The sequence below is a fragment of the Pseudonaja textilis genome, chromosome Z (assembly GCF_049901715.1).
Source record: "Pseudonaja textilis isolate UNSWEBS1 chromosome Z, rPseTex1.2, whole genome shotgun sequence".
Classification (NCBI taxonomy): domain Eukaryota; kingdom Metazoa; phylum Chordata; class Lepidosauria; order Squamata; family Elapidae; genus Pseudonaja; species Pseudonaja textilis.
Window position 1 is genome coordinate 22,277,875 of NC_142008.1, and position 13,776 is coordinate 22,291,650.

At 45.9% G+C, this 13,776-nt stretch overlaps 1 protein-coding gene across 5 annotated transcripts in view; it reads right to left on the minus strand.

The window, feature by feature from the left end:
• The window catches only part of ADAM22 (ADAM metallopeptidase domain 22), a 185,730-nt gene that overhangs the window by 52,971 nt on the left and 118,983 nt on the right, over window positions 1-13,776 (minus strand). For all 5 annotated transcript variants that reach the window (XM_087915257.1, XM_087915255.1, XM_087915258.1 and 2 more), the window contains exons 12-13: window positions 12,543-12,627; window positions 5,362-5,452 (exon numbers count right to left, since the gene is read on the minus strand). In XM_087915257.1, coding sequence (XP_087771383.1) covers window positions 5,362-5,452; window positions 12,543-12,627 — 176 coding nt within the window. The remainder of the gene's footprint in view (window positions 1-5,361; window positions 5,453-12,542; window positions 12,628-13,776) is intronic.

Genomic DNA, 13,776 nt, shown 5'->3' on the forward strand with positions numbered 1-13,776 from the left:
TTAAAAATGAGACTTAAAGAACAAAAAGAAGAAGCACAAGACAGAAAGGATCTTTTGGCTTCATATTTCAATTTTTAGAAATGGAGATCTTGAACTATGAAAAACAACAAGAAACACTTGAAGAACAAGAAGGACGGGACAACGAAGAAGCCATCTTTAATGACCAAACAATTTTAAGCGGGGTAAAAAAGGGAAAGGGGGAAAAGGGAGTTAAAAGCACTGAAGCAACAACCCAAAAAAAGAGTAATTTGAAAAGTAATCATAATATCAGGAAGAAGCAGAAGGGAGGATCGCAGAAGGGAGAATCAGATAGAAAAGGGAATAAAAAGGGGAGGGAGAAGAAGAGAGGGAAGAGGGAAAGGAAAAGAAGCTACAAAGGACAGAAACAAGATATAGAGGTTTTAGCAAAAGCGTACAAGAATTAAAGGTATAAACCTATTTAAAAGACACAGAGACAATGGTTAAAATTTAACTTAAGGAGAGGATTCTGCAAGAGTGCATGGGATAGCATTGTTATATTAGAAATAGAAAAGGGTTAGAAAATATGTTAGATGATTGAAGTGGCAGAAAAAATTTCTACAGATATGTAGTGGAATATTTGTTTGTAAAGAGAATAAGGCTCTCAATGATTTAAAAAGAACGTTTAAAAAAAACTGAAAGGAAACATGGAAGATATTTATCAGTTGACAAGATGAACTTGAATAAGAATAATAACTTTATTGACTACTGTTAATAACTATTGTTTTATTTAAAGACAGTAATAAGTAAAATATGAAATATAGATGATTAAAGTGAAAGAAAACTGATATTACTAGGTAATGTTTGTTAAAAGAAATAGAAATGCAAAAGATTGTTATTAATATTAATGGCAGAGCTGTACTTGAATAGAATAATTATTCCATTTGCTAGTGTTATACATATATACACAGATATATATATGCATATATGTTGTGATTGGAAGGACCAATCCTGTTAGGAACTTTGAATCTGATGACTGTTAGATCGTGGATTGACGTCAGAACCAGGAAACGTTAATCTGATAGGCAAGCCAGTTAATTAGCACGTTACTACAAAGAGCTCTGTCTGTTTGAATTTCAAAGGGAGTCCTAACAGTTTTGCTTGCAGTTTTGAATGAGGACGTTACTGCAAAGAGCTCTGTCTGTTTGAATTTCAAAGGGAGTCCTAACGGTTTTGCCTGCAGTTTTGAATGAGGGCGTTACTGCAAAGAGCTCTGTCTGTTTGAATTTCGAAGAGGAGTCCTAACAGTTCCTGTCAGCAGTGATAATAAATATTTTGAATGAGGACACATTTGATTTGCAGGACCGGCCTGAACCTTCAACCTCCTCTGCTTCTCAATCAGGTTATCAGCCGGGAGCGGCTGACAATGAGGAACTTATGGAGACTTCAGGTGAAGGTAATAATTTAGATGATTGCTGGGTGGATGTCAGAAGCAGGCATCTCCTTACGAGAAGAAACCAACGGGAGCACAGGAGGAGGGCAGATCAGTAATTAGACTAATTATATGCTGCTCTATAAAGGGAGAGAGATGACTTTGCACTTTGTCTGGAACAAAGTGTTTGTTTGCAAGGAGAACCGAAGATTTTGGCTTGGAGGATTTAAACCTGAAATATCTTGTTGGGACTGGGATTTATTTCGTTGGAACTATTAACTTGGACTATCTTGTGGAAGCTATCTACAGCTGTTATCAGTGAAGATTCCTGTTTGCTGCCTTTATTTGCGAGGACTGCTGCTTTCAGCCTTATCTGTTTATTTTGGAAGGTGGGACATAACATTTTTGTTCCGGACCTAACAGACCATCTTTGCAACGATGGATTTAACTCAAATGCAACAATTGGTCGAGCAGCAGCAACAGCAAATTAATCAGCTACTGCAAAGCAATGTGACGCTTCAGAATCAGGTAACACAATTGCTGAATTATGTTTCCAGCTTACCAAGCCCTGCTGCTGTTCCCCCTGCCCCTCCTGTGAGGAAAAGCCCAGTATCCATGCCGGAGAAATTTTCTGGGCAAATGGACATGTTTCCGGCATTTCTGGGGCAGTGTCAATTGTTTATGTCCTTGAGGCCTGAAGACTTTCCAAATGATCGGGCCAGGACGGGATTCATTCTCAGCCTTTTATCTGGGCAGGCTGCTAAATGGGCTACTCCCTTGTTAATTCAAGATAGCCCATTATTGGATAACTTTCAGGGTTTTCTGCAACAAATAAGGGTTACGTTTGAGAACCCAATTAAGATACAAACTGTGGATAGACGGTTACGGGACATTATTCAGGGAAACGTTCCCTTCAGGAATACGTTGCAGAATTTCGGTTGCTGTGTTTGGACTCCAACTGGAACAAACCGGCTCATATGGCTGCATTCCAGGAAGGCTTGTCTGATGCCATCAAAGATGAGCTGGTCCATGCAGAGAGGGCTTTAACTTTGGATGCATTGATAGTTCAGTGCTTACAATTGAAGCTCGTTTACAGCAACGTGGATGCAAAGCGGCTCGGTATGGAACCATCTTCGTTTTTCGTGCACAACCCACGCCACCGAGAGTTTTCCAACCCATGGTTAAGACAGAGGAGCCGTTGGAGTTGGGAGCACTCCGCCCTCGCTTAACAGCGGGAACGTTCGAACAGTTCCAGGAAGGCTTGTGCCTTTATTGCGGGGGTCTGGGACATTTTGTTAATTCCTGCAATCGGAGAGGGAACCGCAGACCCGTACCTGAAACCACTCTTGGCTCGTCAGGAAAACAGGGTGAGACCTGACCTTAAGGAGGCCTTAGGTCTGGTGCGTTTCACATCTAGGCCCGCACTGAACCTGTTACAGATACTACAGTGGTTGGAATTTATGATTCACGATGGAAAAGGGACGATTCCAGTACTTTGTGGGAAGATTAGAAAATGAAAGCGGAGATTCGTTATTGGCAGGATGTGGCCAAGGTACATGCCCCAGACCTTGTTCGAAGATATCATGCAGAATTCCCTTCAAAACCACATCCTGAGCGTAAGACTCGGGGAAGGGCCCTGAGGTGGGGGATAGTGTTGTGATCGGAAGGACCAATCCTGTTAGGAACTTTGAATCTGATGACTGTTAGATCGTGGATTGACGTCAGAACCAGGAAACGTTAATCTGATAGGCAAGCCAGTTAATTAGCACGTTACTACAAAGAGCTCTGTCTGTTTGAATTTCAAAGGGAGTCCTAACAGTTTTGCTTGCAGTTTTGAATGAGGACGTTACTGCAAAGAGCTCTGTCTGTTTGAATTTCAAAGGGAGTCCTAACGGTTTTGCCTGCAGTTTTGAATGAGGACGTTACTGCAAAGAGCTCTGTCTGTTTGAATTTCGAAGAGGAGTCCTAACAGTTCCTGTCAGCAGTGATAATAAATATTTTGAATGAGGACACATTTGATTTGCAGGACCGGCCTGAACCTTCAACCTCCTCTGCTTCTCAATCAGGTTATCAGCCGGAAACGGCTGACAATGAGGAACTTATGGAGACTTCAGGTGAAGGTAATAATTTAGATGATTGCTGGGTGGATGTCAGAAGCAGGCGTCTCCTTACGAGAAGAAACCAACGGGAGCACAGGAGGAGGGCAGATCAGTAATTAGACTAATTATATGCTGCTCTATAAAGGGAGAGAGATGACTTTGCACTTTGTCCGGAACAAAGTGTTTGTTTGCAAGGAGAACCGAAGATTTTGGCTTGGAGGATTTAAACCTGAAATATCTTGTTGGGACTGGGATTTATTTCGTTGGAACTATTAACTTGGACTATCTTGTGGAGGCTATCTACAGCTGTTATCAGTGAAGATTCCTGTTTGCTGCCTTTATTTGCGAGGACTGCTGCTTTCAGCCTTATCTGTTTATTTTGGAAGGTGGGACATAACACATATATACTTTTTTCTTTAAGAATTTAGTGTGTATGTTTAAGGGAATGTACCAAGCAGAATTCAATTGAAAATAGGTATGTGTTATAAAATAGAGGTTAGAAAATGAATGTTATAACTGTAAAAGTATAACTTATATTTTTAAATAAGATTTGAAAAAAGATACAAAGGTGTTACACTCCAGTCTAGTAATTACAGAGGAAAATTTGTTTTATGAGAAAATATGAAAATGTAAACAGGACAGATGAAAGTACAAAAACATTGATTAGAAAGATTTTAAAAATTAGAAAAAGATATGTAATTGAATTAAGAAAGGAATGAGATAATTTAAAATAAGGCTGTAGGAAGTAAAGAAAGGGAAAAGCTATCGAAAAAATCGCGAAAATAGTTATAAGATATGGATTAGAATGCATAAAATAAATATGTATTGAGTTTATGTCTGTATAGAGAAGTGATAACCTGGGGCCACGCTGTTCTCAAAAAAATAGATTTTATTTGTATTTGTATGTTCTGTGAAAACTTAAATAAAAGTTTTATTTAAAAAAAAACAACTTCCCAGGAACTTTTTCTTAACATTCTTATATAGGGATGCTTTATTCATATTTAATGTTTAAATGTATGTGTCAGCTTTGGAAGCCATATTAGTATCAGAAGCTTCCACGCCGCCACATTCCTGTATCTGGGAAAGTAGGAGGGGGGGATTTTTGGAGTATTAATAGTTAAACATAATAGCATTCTTCTTTTCAGTCAAGGTCGTGTTCAGAGGTGGTATTCAGCAGGCTCTGACCAGTTCTGGAGAACCGGTAGCGGAGATTTTGAGTAGTTCAGAGAACCGGCAAATACCACCTCTGACTGGAGATTTTACAGTATCCTTCCACTGCCATGTCTACCAAGCCATGCCCACAGAACCATTAGTAAAAAAAAAAAAAAATCCTACCACTGGTCATGTTATTCCTACACCTGGAGTAGGAGTGGTTGAAGGGATGTCTCAAGTTGAGACGGTTGGTGATTGGACCATGTGATGGACTGATGGGTGCAGGGGTTGGGTTTTGACTTTTGAATTACTAAGGGAAAACCCGGAACTCTCAGATTCGGGTTTTCTCAGATGTGCCAGTATAAGTATTTTTAATAAAAGGAAACTGAGAAAATGACTGTCTCTGAGTTTTTAATTGGAGTTGGTTTTTCTGGAACTCTGACATTATGCAGTTTTAGATTTTCAATTTAAGGCAAATTGGAATTAATAGGTACTAAAAAATTTCACACTGTGATACAAGCAGGACAGAATTTCAATTCTGTGCCTATTTTTAAGGTTCTTTTTCAATTAATTCAACTTGATTCCTACATACATTGCAAGCAATATTTTTTAAAAAGTCATATTTAATTACAAAAGCTGACAATGGCTCTGTTAGAGTAAAAAGTATGAGAATATCTTTGCCAGAAAAAGAATCTGTATTGAAACCTCAACATTTCTTACCACTCTGTAACCTTCTTTTGTCTGAGAAGATCCCAAGATTGTGTGCCAAGGACTGTGCCAATGTAACAGCCATTAAATCTGGCTTTCCAAACTGAAAAATAAGACAATGTCTTTGAAGCACTTCCATTTTAGAAATTTTAAATTAGCAAAAAATGTTGAACCTGGAGGAAATCCTAGAGCATTTATTCCCCAAAGTATGCTTTGAAATGCAGTTGAGTTATAAACTAGCAGAAATTTGCAGAGCACTGTTTAAAACAATAAAAACAAAGACAAATGAAATATTAAGGCTAAGTATAATTTGGCTGAGAGCCAAACATATTCATTATGTTGTATAAGCTTCCTTTTAAATGCCATATATGCTTGTAATAACCTCTTTGGGTTAGGTGGTTAAATTTTAACTCTGTGACTGAGTTAACTATAACTGAGGGGACTAAAACTCTTTGTCACTCTTTATTCTGATTATTTATTATTTTTATTTGATTATGAGGGCTCTCAATTCTTAGGAACTCTGAATAGCTTAAAATTTAAAAATAAAAGGAAAAAATATCAAAAAGCCAGCTAGAAGGATCTAGGACAATTTACCATGGCCAACTCAAAACAGCCAACTCGCCACAGTGCAATGTGCCATGTGACATTTCAATGGTGTATTTTTTTTCCATTCAGTTACTTTTTTATTGGTGATCACGTTTTCATTGAAATTATTGTAACACTTGAATTTCTGGATTGACTTTATTTTTTTACTATTGGGCATAGCTCCATCAAAATTAATTTAACTTCTGTATTTGTTGAGTTGTCCTATGGTGAGCTGTCCCGCAGCATGTTGGTTCTGGCAAGTTCTCTATTCCAATCTAGAAGGCTAATTAAACCTCCATATACCTACTATTTGGGTGGAAGGGGCGTTGGTTCTTACCTGATACGCTTCTTTTTGTAGAGCTGTGGAGAGTGTCCAGGTTGGGAAGAGCTCCAGTCTCGGCTCTCACAGGCTGAGCTTGAAATTGAGGAACGCCTCTCACCATCACGTGGTCCTCTGGGCACTCCCCAGTTTTGCGAAGACGAGAAGGAAGGCCCTATTCTCATCTTACTAAGAAAAATATTAGTTTGCTCGGTCGAACAGCAAGGTTCCCCACTAGACGGCCTATGGGTGGGGCTGGACACTCTCCACAGCTCTACGAAAAGAAGCGTATCAGGTAAGAACCAACGCCCCTTTTCCATAGAGCTGTTTCGAGTGTCCAGGTTGGGACATACCAAAGCTTGGCTAGTCCTGCGGGCGGGCTCCCGTCTGGGATGGAACCTCTCCTGGAACCCCGAGGACCCGCTGGAGGACCCGCCTGTCAGAAGAGCCCCTCGGCGGGTGCAAAGCCTCAACTGAGAAGGCCAAATGAAGGAGATAGGGCTGTCCAGATGGTAGCCCTGCAGGTGACGCCGATAGAGGCTTACTGGAGCCGTGGGGCAAGGAGGCCGCACTTCTGACGGTGTAGACTATGGTACCCATGGAGAGGGCCTGGGCCTGGTAGACTTTGGCAGAGGCGGCCCCAATCCAGTAGCCCACGGATGTGGGTACCACAATGAGACCGAGAGATGCAGATCAGAGGGCACAATGAGCCCCTGCCCACGGAGGAGGCTAGGGAGCTTAGGATGAGAAACGCAAGAGCCTTTCTAAGGAAAGACTGCCATCTCTGAGTTTGAGCGGATGAGATGGCCACGAGGAAGACCCGGTCAGAGGGAGAGGCCCTGTAAAGGAACCGCCCTAGCGAGTCCCGGGGAGGCTAGGTAAGAGCGGCCAGAGCCCTGTTAGGACCCGGGTCGAAAGGTGCCTGGGCGGAGGCGAGGATGGGAAGCTCCCCTGAAGGAGACCCAGACGGGGTTGAGGGGGAGAACCCTCAATGACCGGAGAACCACCATTGCGAGGATAGTGATCTGACGCCGGATTCCCGCCCCTTGGGGGGTTCTGGGGAGAACCCAGGGATGGGCGCTGAGAAGGGTGCGCAAGGATACGCCGTGGGGAGCCCGACAATGGGTCACCTCCTGGCATGGGAGGGGAGGAAGGAGCCCCTCTGCTAGGATCAGGATGGCCCTAGTGAGCCAAATTGCATAGGTGCACAGTGTTCCCGAACTGTGGCCTGTTCTGGTGGAGGCCAGGTTCAGTTCCGCCCAACAGCAAGGCGATCGGGCTCGTACGAGACCCTTGCTGGCAGGGGGCCGCCCTGGCTGGGGTATGAGTTGTAAGGAGGACCAGAGCGAGAGGTCCGTGTACCTGGATTATGAAGCTGTGAAGGCTAGGAACGCAGCGAGAATCCCCAGCTAGCATGGGATGGGGATAGATGGGTTGCCGACCAGTTGCCCTGGGGCAAGATGAGGAGGGTGAAAGTGCCCCAGCCGAGAAGCCTGTAGCCGTGGTGCCGTATGGCCTACAGGAAACCTTGAGATAGAGAGGTAATGCAGATATGAGGACTAGGCTCCCCCAACAGTTTGGGCAAGGCTGAAGAGGAGAATGGCTTTGCAGGGGTTTAATATAAGAGTAGTGACTGACTAGGCGAAAACCTAAAGAGGATTTGGCTTTCTCCTTTCTCCTTCCTTCTTTTTTTTTTTTTTTGGGCAGCCACCTGGGGCGACTGCATTATCGGGAACGGCGGAACGGTCTGCTCCCGGATCCCGGAGGGCTTCCTGGAAGAGGTACCTCTGGACCTGTCTGGCTCCGACCGGTCGGGAGGCCTGTAGGGAGAGCATTGGTAGTACCTGGGGGAAGGAGGAGGAACGGGAAGAGCCTTGGCGAAAAGAGGGAGAGGAACCTCTGAAGTCAGACCTCCGAGAAAGAGAGGGGAGATACTTGCGTTTGTTACGGGTCTCGGCCAGGAATGGATCGAGAACCGGTCCAAATAGTTTCCCCCCAGAGATGGGGGCTGAAGCTAGCTTGGCCTTGTTTTTTACATCCGCTTGCCAGTGGCGGAGCCAAAGCAGGCGACGGGCAGTGACCTGGGACGAAATAGCCCTGGTAGAGAATTTTGCAGCCTGAAAGGTGGCGTCCGCCGAAAACTCGGCCGCGGCCGTGATCTTAGCGATGTCCTGCTGCGCTCTGAGGTTAGTTGCAGGAACATGCTGTTTGAGCTGCTGGAGCCATTTGATGGAAGATCTAATGAAAAAGGACGCGGCAGTGGAAGCCCTGACTGCCCAGGCGTCAGAGAGGTGAGCGTGGCGCAGGGCCAGCTCGGCTCGTTTGTCCTCGGGCTGGAGTGCCTCGAGTGACTCGCTGGGAGTTGAGCGGAAAGCTAGACCTACTACGGGCTCGTCCACAGGAGGGGGATCGAGCAAGGTAGAGAACTGCGGTTCAAGGTTGAAAAACTTCTTGTATTGGGTGTTGGGGGGGGAGGGGCCCCCGAGGAGGCTAGCTGCCTTGAGACCATGTCGGAGAAGATGGGTGGAACAGGAATCACCTCGGATTCCACCACGGGCTGGGAAAAGATAGTCGGGAGGTTCCCCCGATGCCGCTGGCTTGGGTGTAGCGGGAGGGGTCAGGCCAGAGGTATTCCTGGCCTTGAACAGGAGAGACCTAAACAGGTGAGGTTTAAACAGCCTCAGAAACGCGGGCTGGTCTGGAGTGAGGCCCTCGTCCTCCGACATGTCCCCCTCCAGGGGGCCTGCTCCCGAGAGGAGCTCACTGTCTATGATAGACCCCATTTCGAGGTCTTCCTCGTCCCCAAAGAGGGTAGGGCCCCCGGGTTCCTGGGTCTCCATCTCCTCCATCCCCAAGGGCAAGGTCAAATCCCCGTGGAATGCTACCTGACCATGCGAGGCCGCTGCTCCTTGAGCCTCAGGGAACCTCTGAAGTCAGACCTCCGAGAAAGAGAGGGGAGATACTTGCGTTTGTTACGGGTCTCGGCCAGGAATGGATCGAGAACCGGTCCAAATAGTTTCCCCCCAGAGATGGGGGCTGAAGCTAGCTTGGCCTTGTTTTTACATCCGCTTGCCAGTGGCGGAGCCAAAGCAGGCGACGGGCAGTGACCTGGGACGAAATAGCCCTGGTAGAGAATTTTGCAGCCTGAAAGGTGGCGTCCGCAAAAGCTCGGCCGCGGCCGTGATCTTAGCGATGTCCTGCTGCGCTCTGAGGTTAGTTGCAGGAACATGCTGTTTGAGCTGCTGGAGCCATTTGATGGAAGATCTAATGAAAAAGGACGCGGCAGTGGAAGCCCTGACTGCCCAGGCGTCAGAGAGGTGAGCGTGGCGCAGGGCCAGCTCGGCTCGTTTGTCCTCGGGCTGGAGTGCCTCGAGTGACTCGCTGGGAGTTGAGCGGAAAGCTAGACCTACTACGGGCTCGTCCACAGGAGGGGGATCGAGCAAGGTAGAGAACTGCGGTTCAAGGTTGAAAAACTTCTTGTCTTGGGTGTTGGGGGAGGGGCCCCGAGGAGGCTAGCTGCCTTGAGACCATGTCGGAGAAGATGGGTGGAACAGGAATCACCTCGGATTCCACCACGGGCTGGGAAAAGATAGTCGGGAGGTTCCCCCGATGCCGCTGGCTTGGGTGTAGCGGGAGGGTCAGGCCAGAGGTATTCCTGGCCTTGAACAGGAGAGACCTAAACAGGTGAGGTTTAAACAGCCTCAGAAAGCGGGCTGGTCTGGAGTGAGGCCCTCGTCCTCCGACATGTCCCCTCCAGGGGCCTGCTCCCGAGAGGAGCTCACTGTCTATGATAGACCCCATTTCGAGGTCTTCCTCGTCCCCAAAGAGGGGTAGGGCCCCGGGTTCCTGGGTCTCCATCTCCTCCATCCCCAAGGGCAAGGTCAAATCCCGTGGAATGCTACCTGACCATGCGAGGCCGCTGCTCCTTGAGCCTCAGGGGCCGCAGGCCGAGGGCCAGACCGGCCAGCTGCTGAATCTCTTGCGCTATCCTTTGCCGGATGGCCAGCTCCATCCATTGTTTCAGGTGTTCGGGGATCTCCACCATGGGGGGTGGGTGAGGCTCCTCCGTGCGCAGTCCTGCAGCAGTGGGAGTAAAGGTGGCCTCAGGGGCCTGTCCAGGCTGTGAGGAAGAGGAAGAAGCAGGGGAGGAGGGGAGAGGAGGATGGGTGGAGGTTGAGGGAGTGGGATTGGAAGGATCCAGGGGCACAGAGCTTGACTCTTTGGAGCGCCTGTCAATCTCCTTCTCAAGGGCCCTGTGTCGCCTAAGGGCATCCCTTTGGGAGGCTTTGGATACCTCCTGTGCCTGTTTGCGCAGGTGATGAGATTTAGACTTGGCCTTCAAGGAAGTGCCACGAGATGTATTGTCATCTGCCATCTGGAGAAGAAAAGTAGGAAAATTTTTTGATTAATGCGAGACGGATGGCACCTCTGGATACGGCCTACGCAGAGGCCGGGGGGTCCCAGAGCTCGTTTCGCACCCCCCTGATCAAGGAAAAAATTTTTTAGAAAGTTGTTGAGAAGTAGGGCCTAGCCCAGAAGCCAATCAGCCGGAATAGAGCGCCAAGCAGCTGCCCCTGCCGGGCGGACCGGGGGAGGGGAATGGCAGAGCTGCTACCACGTGTTGCTGGGGAGAGGCTGCGGAGCCCACGGACCCTTATGTCTAGAGGAGTACCAAAGCAGGGTTGTCAAGATGCAAGCAAGGATTTGGACAGTCCAAGGATCTGCCCAGTAAATCAAAAACAGCACAGCCTGCAGGTAGGCCTCTAACAATGGCGAACGGCCATGCGGCCACAAGCAAGGTGGATTTGGAAGTAATGCAAGACGGTTGGCACATCTGGATGCGGCCTACATAGAGGCCGGGGATCCCAGCGCACGTTTCGCACCCCCCTTTGTGATCAAAAAATTTTTTTTGTTTAAAATAGAAATTTGGTACGAGCAGGGCCTAGCCCAGAAGCCAATCAGCCAGAAGGTGAACACCAGGCAGCTACCCCTGCCGGGTGGACCGGGGAAGGGGGATGGCAGAGCTGCTACCTCACCTGCTGGGGGAAGGACTGCGGAGCCAACGGACCCTTATTTCTGCAGGAGCCTGACAGGAAGAATGAAAAGCAGGCTGAGATATAGGCAGTCTCAAGCTGCCTAGTGATCAAATTAAAGATGCAGCCTGTAAAAGGGCCTCTGGCAATGGCGGACGGCCCTGCGGCCACTCGCAAGATGGCAGCTGCTCCTGGGCACACCCAAGATGGCGGACGCCACAGGGAGCCCAAAATGGAGGCCGCGAGTAATGGAGGCAACCCCAGCGGCGGCAAACTCCCAGACTAAGGGAAAAAAAAAAACACTTTGGGAGGAACAGGGAAGCGTTTCCCTGGACTAAAGGGCGATCGCGGGGGGGAAACGGCGGCTAAAGCGAAAAACAGGAAGGAACGAAAGCGGCTTCGCACGGAGCGATTAGGCAGCAAACGAAGGGGGGGGCAGCGCTCGAAGCGCTCGGTTTTCCCCTTAATAAAACGGTCTAAACAGTTCCTCCTTATAATAGAAGTACTCCCTAGGGAGTTCCAACCTCAGTTGCTGTGCTGACTGCTGGAAGGGTCCACTTTGAGGCGACAAAGAAATTCTAGGGTGCTGAACGACCGGAGCAAGAGAAAAACAGCCTGACTGCCACGAGGCTGAGCAAAAAACTGGGGAGCGCCCAGAGGACCATGTGATGGTGAGAGGCGTTCCTCAATTTCAAGCTCAGCCTGTGAGAGCCGAGACTGGAGCTCCTCCCAACCTGGACACTCGAAACAGCTCTATGGAAAATAAGAAGCTTTAACAAAAAGCAATGGAAACAGCAGGAGTAAAGTTGTCTCTACACAGTAAAATAAAATAAATTGAATCAAACTAAAAAAAATAACATAAAATTCTATCCAGGCTCATTTTAATAGGCAAAATGTTTAAGCCTTTTATCCTCAGTCAGTTGGCAAATAAAATATACACATTTCTGCAAATAGAAGTAAAAAATAATTTTCCCTCAAAAATAAATTTTAAAATATTATGTTGTCGGGTTGCATATTCTATGAAATGTTTCAGATTACAGATGAGCAGTTGATATTTCCCCTATTTATGGAATCCCAAACGCTTAAAGAAGAGACCTGGCCAATAGTTGCTTTTCTTTGGACACGACAGAAAACAGGAACTTAATGGAAATTTCTTAACATGGACAACAAAACATTGTATGAAGAAAAGCAGAAACAGAAATAATTTGACAATTATGGGATTATCATTTTGTGTTTGTAGAATAATGCTGACATACTTCATTTACACCACCACCTTTCAGCAGTGAACAAATGCCACCAATAAAGGCTGCCCCGCTACGGCTACTGAGAAACTGGCTCCCCCTTTTAAAACAAAACAGAAAAAGCAAAATAGTTAATAAAATCCATAGCATTTGGGGAACTACAATACATTTTCAACCAAAAAGATGTAAGGGTATTTATGATAGAAGAAATATAACTAGAAAAGAAGCAATGCTTCAGTGTGGATGGCAAGATTCAGCAATTTAATACTCCTCCACCCCAAAACTCCTAAACATTGAGTTACTCAGGTGTGTGTATGTGTGCAAGAAATAATGTTTATTTTGTAGACTGTGCCAAAATAATGCTTGCTGTATAGAATTTTACAGTTCCATTAGAATGATCTGCACCAATTTAATTGAATCAGATATTTGAAAATGGGAGGGGGGAACCAAAGCCACTTCAAAGACAGTATATCTTCTCTTAATTTAAAAACTAACAATTGAAAAACCCAGTTATCAATTGTAAAGTAAAAAGTAAGAATATTGTAGTCCTAACAATGTTACCCCAGGCCAAAATATTTCAGGATCTAATTAGGCTGCAAATTTCTGGAACTTCCATTTCAGAATTCCAGACTAGTAACAATAACACTTAGACTTATATAGCACTTTTTAGTGATTTACAGCTCTCTCTAAGCAGTTTACAGAGTCAGCCTATTGCACCCAACAATCTGGGTCCTCATTTTACCAACCTCGGAAGGATGGAAATCTGAGTCAACCTTGATCATAATGTCTGGGCACTGCAGTCCCCACACATCTTGGTGGCTCTAGATGATAGGGAAGACTGATTTTCATAAAGTTTCTCACTTTACCATATCACTTTTGCATTCTGTAGTATTTAAGGTGAATACTACTGGAGACAATATTCTGTTTAAACTGGGGGAAGAGGTAACTGGAGCTCCTAAAATTCCATTTTTCATGATCCTCCAAGCCCACTCTTTCAGTGAAATGTCGACATGATCAACATAGTTTCCTGTCATGTTCAGACATGACATTATCAAAGTATAGCACAAGCCTTGAAATATAGTTTTAAGGGGGGGAAACCTACTACACAAAAAAATAAGAAAAATGGAAAATGCTAAAAACAGCCCTTTGCAAATGATACAATCCTATCCGCCTTGCATTTGGTTTTCCAACCAACACAATGTTGGTGATACTTAGTTTAAGCATATTTAAAACAAGAATGACATTCAAA